Below are 13,231 nucleotides of genomic sequence, written 5' to 3' on the forward strand. Positions count from 1 at the left end.
TTCAACAGGTTATAAACAAAAAAAAAAAAAAAACAAAAAAAAACAACCAAAAAAAAACACTTTGAGGAAAAAAGTATACATTGATTTATATATGACCGATGAATATATGTAATTTTCCTGCTTGTTAGACCATTATAGTTAAAACATTTTCTTTAAAGCGTGCAAAAATTCTCAAGCAAGACAAAGAAGTCATCATATTTACAAATATATGTCTTTTAGTTTGGTATTATCATATGAAGAGAAGACTAGTCAGGGTGAAATTTAAATTCAATTCTCTGGCAAATATTTAACTCAGTCACCAGTAGATTTTTTTTTTTTTTCCTTTTAATTCGAAAGCTTGTGCTGAGCTTTGGTGGAACACCTTACTCACTATATTCTCTTCAAAATCCAGTATCATTAGACAATGATAAAGCCATCCCAATTACTTTCAAATAAGTGTTTTATCTCTTCGACTGGAAAGTAAATGTGTGTCAGTATTAAAGCTGTGCAGTACCATGATATTCACTAACTTGTCCATCTGCTTCTGTACATTTTTGTTCATTAATAATTTGCTTACAATATTACATGAGGTGTTGCTGTGTATCGCAAAGTGTCTCCATTATCTTACAGGTGGTGTCTCTTCTTTTTTTTTTTCTCTCTCTCTCTTTTCTATACAGTGTACTTCCAATGAACCACAGTACATATTTTTTAAAATGACGTTTAATTTACTATTTTAAAAGAAGTATTCTTTTTTTTAAAAAAATTGAAAACATTTATTGTTAATAATGTGTTTAAAGAAAAGGGATGTTGTGGCAGCACTTAGAATTGGTTTTTAATTTTTTTTTTAAAAAACTGGTTATTTGCTACAGTTTGTTCACGGAAAAGTATGACCTCTTAATGTGTTTCATTGGTATTGTTAGTGCAGCAAAGTTTAATTGGCATAAAAAGTTGGTTAATAGTACTGTTGAAGTGTGTATTGTATATTTACTGGGGAAAAAAAAATAAAACATATTCACATTTCAAATCTATGTTAAAAGACCTTGAGTAAGGAGTCAATATGTGTAAACCCAAACTGGGAAAATCAGGCAATAATAACATAGACTGAGCTATTATCATCACTGTCCACTTACAGGTAGCAAGGAACATTTTATACGCTGCTGTTTGATCTAAGCTGGGAGTTGTTGTTTAAGTAGGCCAGTAGTAAATATTGCCTGTCATAGGGATTTCTGTTTAAGGTCCTGTCGATATTGTGAATAGTTGTACCAGTGTAATTGCACTGATACAGCTATTCTAGTGATACATTCTCTGTAAACATACTATCTCCATATACAGTAAGGACCACAAGTGCACAGTTTACTTCGGTTAACGCCTGTAAGTAGCGGACATGTAAAACCTCTGTTCAGTGGGTCTGAACCCTTGAACTTAGGGGGTTGTACTGGTGGAGCTACTGCCAACCCAGTACAGAGTATCCCCAGAATGTATAGATAGATACTAGGTCAATTTTTCTTGATCTTTGCATTGAATATATGCTCAATTTTAAATGCAAAAGGGCTGAAGGACCAAATAATAGGTTGTTACATGTGCTTCAGTGGTGTATTGCTGTATGGGCAGCCATTTCAGTGATGCAAACAACAGACATTTCTGTTATTTTGTTATTTCTCAAGTCCTTATCCAAGTCAGTAAAACTTTTGAATAACTTTTAGTTGCCATCTGAAATACAACAGAAACACCTTTCGTTGAAAAAAGTACAAAAGAAAAGGAACATGAAACGTTTTGAGTATATGGATTTAACTATACACCAGTGCAAAAAGGAAGGCATGACTGAAATAATGATATGTTGGTTTATGCTTACCTCAGCCCATACATTGCCAGCCAGGAGAAAAGGTCTATACTCAGGCTGAGAAAGAGCTCTCACAAGTGACAGAGGACAGGTAAATCAGGTTGGAGGAGATTCTGGCAGGAACTTTTTTTTTTTAAAAAAAAAATGCAGGCAGCCTCTTTGGCTTTTCTACGAATTATGCAACTTCGGGGTTTTTTTAATAATTAATGGCCGTGTGGAAATTTAGGAGGGGAACTAGCAGGAAAAAAGTTGGCCTTTTGTAAAGATTGGGGGGAACTTGTTTACTGAGGGGAGGATTTTTTTAATTTTATTTTTATTTGTTCCATCTATCTGGCACACGTTAGCTAAAAATAAATTGTATTTGAAAACCATGTGGGCAATGGACAGTTCATTTAGGAGGTACACTCAAATAGCAGGAAAGATGGCAAAGAGTAGTACTAGGACAAGAAACGTGTATACTGCCCTAGAATGAGGCAAGTCTACTACATGTAATTCTGAACCCTTGATAATATTTATAAGCTTCATTGCTTTTGGTTTCCATACCAAAATAAATTACCCAAAGTCCACAGGAGACCCAGATCCTCAGGACACTAAATCTGGTACTTTATTTTAAGTGTGTGGTTAATCCAAGCCCATGGGACTGCAGTGTGATTGGGGTGTGTGAGCGGCAGGCCTGGCTGCCTGCCCCCCCGCAGTCTCCAGCTGGGGAGGGCACGTAGTGCCAGGCTCAGCGGGTTTCAGTGGATCCCTTTCCTAGGCACCTTGTCAGGTATCACTTATGCAGAGGCAGGATACTTCACCAGATGAGGAGTTTTTCAAGGCAAGGAAGATCTCTAATGGGTTAGGCATGGTGGCAGTTCACACTGGGGCCACTTAGGCAAGTCTCACATTTCAAGACCACCTTCCCCAGTCTGTTTCTTGATGCTGACCTGTTATGGTCTGTGTACTCAGTGCTGCTGCTGCTATCCCCTGGATGGGGGTGCCTGGATTGAGGGAATGCAAGAGAAGAAGAGGTGCAGTGGTGCTGAGGGGCATGTAATGCTCTGCATGCACTGAGTGGCTGGATATATGCCCTGTTAGTTAAGAGGGAACCAGGTAGCACAGCAGAGCAGTGGTCTCAAACATCTGCTCTGCCATTTGTAGCTAGTTCCCTGCTTCTGTTTCAGACCAACCTCTGATGTTGGCTGTGCCAACTGCTCCTCCACTCAAAATAACAGATAGTACTTAGAGGCATCTCATGGGACTCAGAGGAGATGTAGGGACATGCCTACATGCTGCCAGTGTCGACTGGGGACTTGGGGAGAGCTAGCTCTGAGCTCTCATGTTGGTGTGAGGACTAGTTTTCCTCTCTAGACTGCTTTTATTTAACTGTGTAAGTACATCCAGGAAAACCCCAGCAGAAGACAAGTTCCTACAGTGCCCCTCATCATGACAGCATCTCTTCTGACATGTGGATCCTCATTCACTCTGTTGTAGACCATCCTGAGTTTGATGCCAGCTTTTCACCATATCCTGAGGACTGAAATGGCTTACACTAACCTTTAGGCAAGTAAAGTTCTTCCTCAATCTGGAGCAGAATGGAAGAACAAAACAAATCAAAACAAAACCCACCAAAACCTGTAAACCTGTAATTTAAACATAAACCTTTTAAAACAACCCTCAAAGATACCAGAAAACAAAGCATTTATCTTTTTTTTCCCCATTTTCTTGGTATTTTGAAATTATTTAATTTTTTTTCAGAACTGCTACACTCTCCCTCTGCCCCCTCATCCCATTCTCCAGTACTTTACTTAGATGTAAAGAAGTTGTGGTAGAGAATAATTAATTACATTTGTGTATTTTCTGTGTTATAACTTTAAACAAAACAAAACAAAACAAAACTAAAAAAAACACAAACAAACAAACAAAAATCACAAAAACAAACAAAACAAAAACAAACAAACAAACAAACAAAAAACAAAACAAAAAAAAACCGGTGCACAGTTGCATTCAGTTCAATTGATCAAAGCCAGATGGGGATGAAATGTTTGTGTTTTGTTTTTTTCTAAAAAGGCCCGCTACTATTTGTGCTGATGTTTGTTCTCCACTTATGCTGATCAGTGCATCTTTTGCCTTCAAGGATGCCATTAGTAATTCTCCTTTGTGTTCAAAAGCAGGAATCCATTGTGCAGTACTTGGAGAGCCACTCGGATGCAGGTAAAGAATATAACAGCTTGAGCAAGTGCTAATTAGAACCAATTAAACTTAATTGACCTCCTTTGGCAGTAAAATGCATAATAGAACTTGCTCTGTCCTTGCAAGATGGAGATCTCGCCTCTGAGCCTAAGAGTGAAGCATGGTTTCATGTATCAGCCTGTAGTAATTACGTGGGAATAACCACCAGGAAGCGGCTTGCTCCAATTTGTTCTAATAACTGAGCTCTACTGTATCAGGGCACTGCAATAAAAGTGAAATTTCTAGTACAGTCTATTTAAAAACCTAATTTCTGCAGAGCAAATGAGCTTCCCAAGATACCAATACTAATCGCTAGGAATGAGTTGGCAGAAAAATAGAGTCCCTTTTATACTTAAGTAATGGTGTGAGCATTAAAAAAAGGCAGTTACATGCCTGCAAATTGGAAATGGCTCTGATGTTCAGAGGCTGTGTTTGTCCTGAGTAGGAGGTGTAAGCTCTGGTGTGCCTGGATTGGTACCTTGTCCAGGTGAATAATCTGCCTACAGTTTAGCATAGCTCCCCACTGCACCCTGCAATAAGGTCCCCTTCTGCAGACTTCTCTTCTAAAAGGCATCCCTCCATCCAAGGTTTATGGTGCCATGGGCCTGCACCACTACCATGGGCAGCACATTGTCCCAAATAGAATGAGAGAGAAAAAGAATGGGGTAAAGAATGAAGGGTAGGAAATGTAAAATTGTATGAATTCAAAAGCCTCAGTGGTGGGTGCTGAACTACACATCCCTGTGAAGAGTTGAAAAGTCATTCTTATTAGTAAACCAGAACTGATCTAGTTTCAATAACCATGCTTTGCTGGTTTTTTCTTTGGCAGGAACTGAATGCCACTGATTTTGCTGCTAACTTGGCCTTATTATGAACAGCAATAAAGGTGTTAGTCAGGTGGGGACTTTGTTGTGACCAATAACATCACTCCCTTCAGGGAATGTTCATGTGCTGGCTTGTTAATGAATTTCTTTCCTAATGAGTGTCATTAAAAACCCTTTGATTAGCTATTTGTGTGAATGCCCTTCCTTTTTCCTCTAAGCTCCTACTTGCACTAGTGGCAGCAGGATTTTGCCTGAGGCAGAAAGCACGCAGCTGTATTCCCTACCTCGTGCATATAAGTCTAATGCAAACTGCAATGGGAAAGAGAGAACAAGAAAAAGAATTAAAAAAAAAAAAAGACCTCACGGATGAGTTGAAGTTGTTTTCTACACATATACAACCTGAACAGGCACTAGCATTCAGATGAGAATGTCATTAGGGGAAATGAAGAGCAATAGGTAGTGATGGTGAAGCATGTAGCAATAATTTACATACACTTCGAGTGCCAACAGCCAAAGAAACAAATAAAGCTATAACCTGGGGAAAGGGAATGCCAGAGAATAAATGGACCACAACAAGCAAACAAAAAATGCCATGTCATAAAATGTAGCAAAAAGCCTGGAAAACAAAATTAAAAACAGAACAAGGCATTTCACATCCCAGGCCCCCTTAATGAGATATTGATGGCATAGATATTGCCTTCTCCAATGCAAGACAAAAGGAAGACTGAGAAACACAAAAACAATTAGGAAACAGATTTGGCTATCTAAGGTTTAATAGAAAGAGATGTGGCATAGCAGAGCACAATTAATCACCAATTGCCTGAAACGCTTTCTCCTCCTGAGCTATTGCAGACCTGTCTCCCTTGCACCCTATCTTAAAATGAGTGGCACTCAATTCTGTATGTATTTAAAATAAAGCTCTTTCTGCCATTGCTTCTCCAGTCCCCCAGACCTTCCAGTGAATTGCAGATTCTGATAAATAAATCTTTTGCATTTACTCTGCTGTTACAGGCTTCTAACTAGCTTCAGCCTACCCATCTCATTCTTCCTTCTCTTCTTTTTTACTATCAGATATAAGCTTCATCTACATATTTTCTACCTTGTTGTTAGGCTTGTAATGAGGCTTTTGTATTTTTTTCCTTCTTTGGCCAGAAAGGTGGCTTAGGTGCATCATACTCAGAGTTTTACACAAGTTCACTTTAATGTTTGATCAATGTGGAATATGAGGTTCAAGTTTAAACTAGGTCGCTGGGTGCCTTTAGAGCATTTGTAAGTAAGGGAGAGCCACTGATGAGTCTCGATTTGAACGTTTCAGCCCAGTACACAGAGCCTGAGAAACTCAAAGTGAATGATCACAATTGCAGAAGGCTTATGGCCATGTGTTGCAACCCGTGTCTACTCTGCCAGACATGATTCTCTTCCTCAATGTACACATATTAATAGCAGCACGGGAATGTACCTTAAAACGTCTGAAATAGTAAGTAACTCTGAATAGTGTTAACTTGCAAGTAAATCTTGTGTCTGGTGAAATCTATGGTAAAATATTAGCATTTTTTTAAATCAAGACCAAGCATTAGGTTCCTGGGTAATCTCTGTAGCAGATTTTTGTCTGTCAGAAGACTCTCCTTCTATTCTTTGTACCTTGCAGCCATGCAACATTCAAACATATTCTGATTTCCTGTACTTGAACGTCTGTGTACATAAAAACCTGTTTCCAAACATGGAGCTTTGGATTTCCTTCTATCATAGTCCATATGTGCTTTGGGATCTTTTAGGAGTTACCCACGTTCCAAGTGTTTTCACAAGAGTTTGTTGCTAACTAAGAATATTCAAAGAACAACCTTTTCCATATTTTAATATTCCTTGCAGTCTTACATGGGCCTGTGAAAGAGAACAGATACCAATTTCAGCTTTTAGTTGCTGATACGTTACGAGGGATTTAGGAGGAATGATTTTCATAGGAACTGATGTCAATTAATTAAGTGGAAACTAACAGTAAAAGTACTACACCTCCAAGATCTTTAGCTGAGGGTAAGATCTTTCAGGACTTGTGCAGCTACCTTTTCTTTTATTATCATAAATGGATCATAGATTTACAGCATTTTGTAATATTTCTGGTAGAGCTGGCTGGGTGAAGAAACATGAGTCTGAAACTGAGTTGCTCTGATAAAAAACTCCGGCTGGACCAATATATAGACTTTTGTGGGAGAAGTAAATCTTACATGCCTTTCTAACAGTAGCAGCACTGTTGGAAAAAAAAAAAAGTTAGTAAAAGCCAGATAAACTCAGTATCCTTCAGTGAGTACTTCTTTTACTGTGGTGTCTGGCATAAGCCAGGAAATGTTTGATGCAGGAATGTCTTTGTGCCTGCTGACATCCCTGGCACCTCTCACCTCACCAGTCATGCTCAGAGCTGAAGCAGCCATGGGAGTAGAGGGCAGCAAGAAGAAAAGGAAAGGGAGAGGAGAATAAAAAGAAATGCAGTATTTAAACAACTGTTTTCAAGGACAAAAAAGAGTGATTCTATTTTTTCCCCAGCTAGTTCTACAGCACATTGTGGATCTGGTACACAGAAATACTCCTTTTGCCTGGTCTCAGTTTTTTTCTTTAGAAAAAACCAGGTATTTATTCAGGTATTTCTTTTCTGAAACAGGTATTTATATTTATTGGATAAATATATTGGATAAATATATTGGATAAATATAAATACCTGTTTCAGAAAAGAAAATTTCAAAAAAAAAAAATCCCGATGTTAAGTGCCAGAACAATGTGTGTCTGTCCTCACTGCAGGCCTCTGATCATCAATATTAGGATGTCAGTAAATTGATTATTGTTCATATACTGTTCCTAGTGCTGACAATAATAATGACAGAGTGCTCTTAATTGGTCCCAGGGTACAAAAATGAGACACAAAATTCTGCACCTTTTTTTTTTTTTTTTTACGGTGAACAGTTGCCTTTTCTTTCTCAAGCACTCAATATCATCATGGAAGTCTTAAGGGTGTTCTGAAGCATCTTATGACGTTTACTTTCTTAATTCTGTTTATTAAATTGAAAGTTGTTGAGCATGAGGCTGACATTTGGTGATTCTCACACAGTTTCTAATAGCTGCAGGGTGCTCATTTTTGGAAGCAATTTTATGATGCTACAAAATGTCTTTTCTGCTTTTGCTGGCACATATCATACCATATAGCTGAACCAGAGCTGTCAGGACAGCATGTCTCTATTTAGCAGATCATTGTTTGTCATCGAACTGATATTCTTGGAGTTTTTTCAACTATAGTATTGTTGCCAATGGTTAAGATTTCAAAGCTTCATAAACGACTGTGCACAGGAAGATTAATCGAGCTGGCAAACATTCTACTTTTAAGATTTTTATAAAAGTCATTCATCAGAGGAGCTAATAATTTTCACTCTCTGATGAAGTCTTCATTATGGAGCATCTGAAACCTTGTTATGATGTGGATGACTTTGACATTGTATCTACAGTTATGTGCTTGCACTTCTAATAGCGCTCAGACAATGGGAATTGAGCACCACAAAGAGCTTCTGAAAGTAGAGTAACTTAATTTTCCTCTGCATTCATACAGTGTACAGGTTTAGTAAGGGTCTCTCATGTTATTTACAATGTTTTTGTCAGATTCTTCTTATTTTATTTCCCTGGTATATAAAACCTGGCAAATGTCAGCACTTGTAACTATCAGCTTTCAATAAACACCCTCTACAGGGATGTGAATCATGTAGGACACAAAAAGAGGAGGTCACTCCATAATGAACAACTGCAAAGGGAACACAACTTAGCTCAAAACACTTTCTGTGTTTGTCAGATTTAATTTGAGTTTTTTTTCTGTGTGCAGATTCAGAAACACTTGTCACAGGTGGTGAAGTCATGGTAGGAAGAGCTACAGTGAATTATAGGCTATTCTGCTGTAATGGTATCATAACACCCGAAGCAGCCATGCTAGCTGTTGTTTCATCATTCTTCAGCATTGATTTTATTATTCTGAAATGAAATTATTACAACTTTGACCTGCTAGTGGATTCTGTGATACTGAGAAAATGCTAATAATGGTTTGTTTGTGTTGGTTTGTTTTTTTTTTTTGCTCTTCTTTTCTTTTGCTTTCCACCCACACCCCCACACCCCTGCACCACCATAGATGCAGGTTCATCTTACTTGAAGTGTAGCCAATCGTTAGCGTAACCCTGCTGATAAAGCACTCCTGGAAGGCTGCTTTAGAAAACAAAAATAGACCAGAACAACCAAAACCAAAAATGAAAGCACAAAACCAAAACGAAAATGTAACGAAACCAACTGGCCAATGCTATATTTCCCTTTTCTCATTGTAGAACTTTTGTCAGTCTTTACAGCAACCCAGAATGAAAATTCTTATTCCGAAAAACAAATTAAGGTATCCTTCAGAGAAACAGTTTGATAGAGTAATGAATTGTCAGAAAGGACCTGATCCTTACTTTTTCATACACATTAAGCACCATCTTACCTACAGCAGTCCCGGCAAGAAGTGGTATTATTCGGAGTACATCTATCCCATGCTGCTCATAAAAGCCACTTAAACCTTCCTCATGCCTGTCATTCTTTTTTCACACTGCTACTCATAAATTTCTTATGTCTTACAGTCTTGACTCTAACATTTGTAAGGCATTCTTAATTTACTACTAGCTTCCCTATTCTTGCCCTCAGTTTTCCTTCATTTTATTTTTTTTTTCTTAAAGATATGAGGCTTTCCTTTGAGCCCCTTCTACAGATTGTACATGACTTCTTTGCTGTTTGGATAAGGGAAATCAGAGCCTAAGTGTTCACCTTGTGTGAGCAGAATCGTTTACACATATATACATTTTAGGATAGCTGTTGCTACTTTTACAGGCGTATTTTGGGTGTAGGTTTGGTACCTCATGTGACATGAAAAAACCTGACCAAATAACATTTTAATTTTAACCCTGAGAAGCTTTTTCAGATCAGCAAGCCCAGCTCCCCCTATGATGTGTTATATTTACTATAATGTGATGCAGCTTTGAACAGTTTCATATTTTATTTTCCCAAAATTTTCCTTCAACTACAAAAGCCATTGATGCTGATTATACCTGGAAATCCAACAAACAACTTCAGCCAGCTAGTGATTTGGAATGGCTTCTGTTCAACACAGCTAGTTAGGGAAAAAGAGAACGTAGCCAGCATTCTCACTCGACTAGAGAGTCATAAATCATCATACAACCTGGCATTGACAAATTGGTCTTGGCCTAGAGCATCCAGGGGCTTTGTGAGAAACCTGGCCAGGGTAGGGCTAAAACCTTAACAGCAAGCATCCTGGGATATGCTTTCAAACTTCTGGATGGAGATGAATAAGTACAAAATATGCTTTGTGGGCAAATTTCCAGGAAAATCTATTGAAATTTTTAATTTGTCTTCAATTACTTTTCCTGGAATTTTCTTTCAGTTCAGTTGCTATCTTTGTTGTCCAAATGAGCATGAGCAAGGTGGATCTAGGATGATAATCAGGCTCATCTGTCAGCAGTGATATGAGAAAAATAGCAGGCCAGTTGCAATTTAGTGCACAAAACATTGCTGTTAAAGGGTAACCAGTTCATCAAACTTTGCTGAAAATGATGAGGCTTTCTGGTAGTAATTTAGATGACTAGTTGGAAAACAGTTCTAATCGGACTCCAAGTCTAAGTAGCTGTCACATATGGTAAATCTCCACAGAGACTGAAAATAAGATGAGAATTAATGAGCTTCCAATTTCAAGACTGATGTCTCTTGAATACATCTCCTTTTTTTTTCTCAGAATTTTTTCCCTTATCCCTCCTCTCCCCCTCCCTGATCTTACCCTTTCCTTTATACAAGTTTCTTATCTTATGATTAGTCATTGAAGCACTTTCCTGTGCATGTCTCTATGTGTGTATAATAAAGCTTAAACAGAATGTTATAACCAGGCATTTTGGTATCTTAATCTACCAGTAAGTGGTTGGCACAGCTGGAATAGTACAGGGCAACAGCCCCAATAAGTTATTCTGTGAAAAAATTGCATCAGCTCTGTAAATGATAACACATTTCTTATTAATTAGTGTCAATGAAATGCTGCTATCTGAACATTTTAATGTTTCTGTTAGCTGCTAATCTCTGTCTTTTCACTTTAGCTTTTTTTAGATTCTTTACTCCATCTTTGAGTCTTTTCTTCTATTGCATTTTTTTCTTCAAACTTATGTCTTTCTGCTTTTCCCATTCTGTATCCTCTTTAATACTCTTTTTCTCTGCTTTGTCTAGGATTTCCAGCTCTCATGGTACTCTTCAACACCAGTCTTTCCACCATCTAATTTTCCAAGATCATTCGTTCCTCCATCTGCATTGCTAATGTGAAATTCACTACTTTAAATATGTCATTCTAATATCTGAATAGCTAAATCTGTGAGCATGCACATGGCAAACTAAATATCTATAGAAAAATGAGGAGAATCAAATTCACTTGACTGCTGAAGTGACTGATAGCCCTTTTTTGTCATCTACCTGATTTCTGCTTGTTACAAAATGTTAAAGGATTTCCTACACCTGTATGTGGGTGTATAACCACCACAGAGGAATTAACAATTTGCTACAAACATACTAACTCTTGAAGAAGGTCTTGCAGGAAGATATCAATTGTTTTGAGGTGCAGGGGGCAGAAGAAGCTGGCAATGCCTGTTTCTTTTTTGCAGTCTCCATGGTGCTGTTACTGAAAGATTTAGAATTGCTTGCAGGCGTATTGGCTGGGTAGTGTAGATGTGAGTACAGTAAAATAGTATTCTTTTTCCTCATTAAAGTATTATGAGTCCACTTTGACATAAAATCCATAAAACATATGGATTTGGGGAACTCTGCATCATTAATAACACAATGGGTTGTTTGTGGAATAAATATAAAGGAAAGATGAAGTGGAAATTAAATGTAATTGAAAAGGAAGTGGATTTTGCAAAGATAATATACTTTACCAGTATGGTTTAGTCTACTGGTTTAACTGTAAAGGAGAGCAGATTAGGACCATATTTTAATCCACGTGATTTCAAGTGTTGCTGAAAGTGTTCTCATTTCCTGACGTTGGTTGGTTGGTTGGTTGGCTTTTTTGTTAATTAGCAGTCAAGTTATCTTGGGGCACAGCTTTTATTTTGGCTGGTCACCACATGCAGTGAGGTCCCTGAGCGTACCATAACCATGAGCAGGGCTGCACAGGGAGCAGAGGTGTCACAGGGACAACCTGCAGAGCTTTGACCGAAGAAAGTGGGTTCTGCAGGTCCCTGTCAACTTCTCTGCTGTCTTTTGCCTCTATCTGTAAGTCTGGATATGGTGGAAATACTTCAAAGCTTCCTTCATGCTGCTTGCAGACTGGCACCTGGGGTAAGCCTGTAGAGCAAGAATGGGAAGTAAGTACTGGCTTTTGGGGGTCTGAGGGGCAGTCAGGTGTTTGGAAACAAGGAAACTATTTGGATCTTCTTCTCATTGTCCCGTGTGGCAGATCCTTCTTTTTTACCCCCACTGCCTCTTCTTCCCAAGTCTGTGGGTTTTGTATCAATTTCTGTAAGTTACAGAAATAGTTCATCTTTTGATTTTCATTGCTTGGATGCTGAAAGTTAAGCCTTCTTCCTCCTGCAAAGATTAATAAAATAAATCTCAGTATAGAGTTATCATATTCTCATTTTCCCTTTTCCAGCATGAGACAATGGTTTCTGCATAGCCTGGAACCACAAAATTTCACTGACAGTCTCTGGGGTGCCCTTGTCCTCTGGCACTGCTAGCTAGGAATATAGACATTATACAAGGAAACCTCCATTTCCATGAAGTATTTAAATAATCTCCTAAAACTTTATGTAAAAGTAGGTAGAGGGATTCTTTGTTTGTTTTCTAGAGAAATGCACCATATGAAGTTGAAGACTAGGTGGATTTGTTGCTGTTATTAGTTGTTAACACCACTTCTCTCATTACAGCCTTTCTGAAAAGCCCAAACAACTCTTTATACATGTGTATGGCAAATTGATTGGGAATTGTTTTCTATTGACACAGAACTAGTGAAAAGGTATTAGATGCGAGCAGGTCAGAGATCTGATGCTCATGGTGGTGGAATTAAGAGAAGAAGTGGAGAAACTAAGAACTGCAAAAGACTGTGAAAGGGAAATTGAGCATGTCCACAATGTATTCTCTATGGAACCAGAACAGGAGTCAAGTCCTAGTGGAGCTGGGGGTTCAATATCATCCCAACAGCAAGCCCCTCAGCCTCCAAATAACAACCCAGATGAGCAGGGTCAATGGGAACAGGTCCCTGCTCGACGGAAGAAAAGCAAGCAAGGCAAGTGCACTACTTCAGAAAGTGCACTGCCTATAGTGCACTTGC

At 38.3% G+C, this 13,231-nt stretch overlaps 1 protein-coding gene across 1 annotated transcript in view; it reads left to right on the forward strand.

Annotated features, from left to right (window-relative positions):
- The window catches only part of LOC103775798 (roundabout homolog 2-like), a gene marked incomplete at its 5' end in the record, with an annotated part of 83,489 nt that extends 74,061 nt beyond the window's left edge, over window positions 1–9,428 (forward strand). The window contains 2 exons of the mRNA XM_008943271.1: window positions 8,714–8,748; window positions 9,204–9,428. Of these exons, the coding sequence (XP_008941519.1) occupies window positions 8,714–8,748; window positions 9,204–9,428 (260 nt within the window). The remainder of the gene's footprint in view (window positions 1–8,713; window positions 8,749–9,203) is intronic.
- Between the last annotated feature and the right edge of the window lie 3,803 nt (window positions 9,429–13,231).

Source organism: Merops nubicus, unplaced genomic scaffold (genome assembly GCF_000691845.1).
Source record: "Merops nubicus isolate BGI_N331 unplaced genomic scaffold, ASM69184v1 scaffold40446, whole genome shotgun sequence".
Classification (NCBI taxonomy): Eukaryota; Metazoa; Chordata; class Aves; order Coraciiformes; family Meropidae; genus Merops; species Merops nubicus.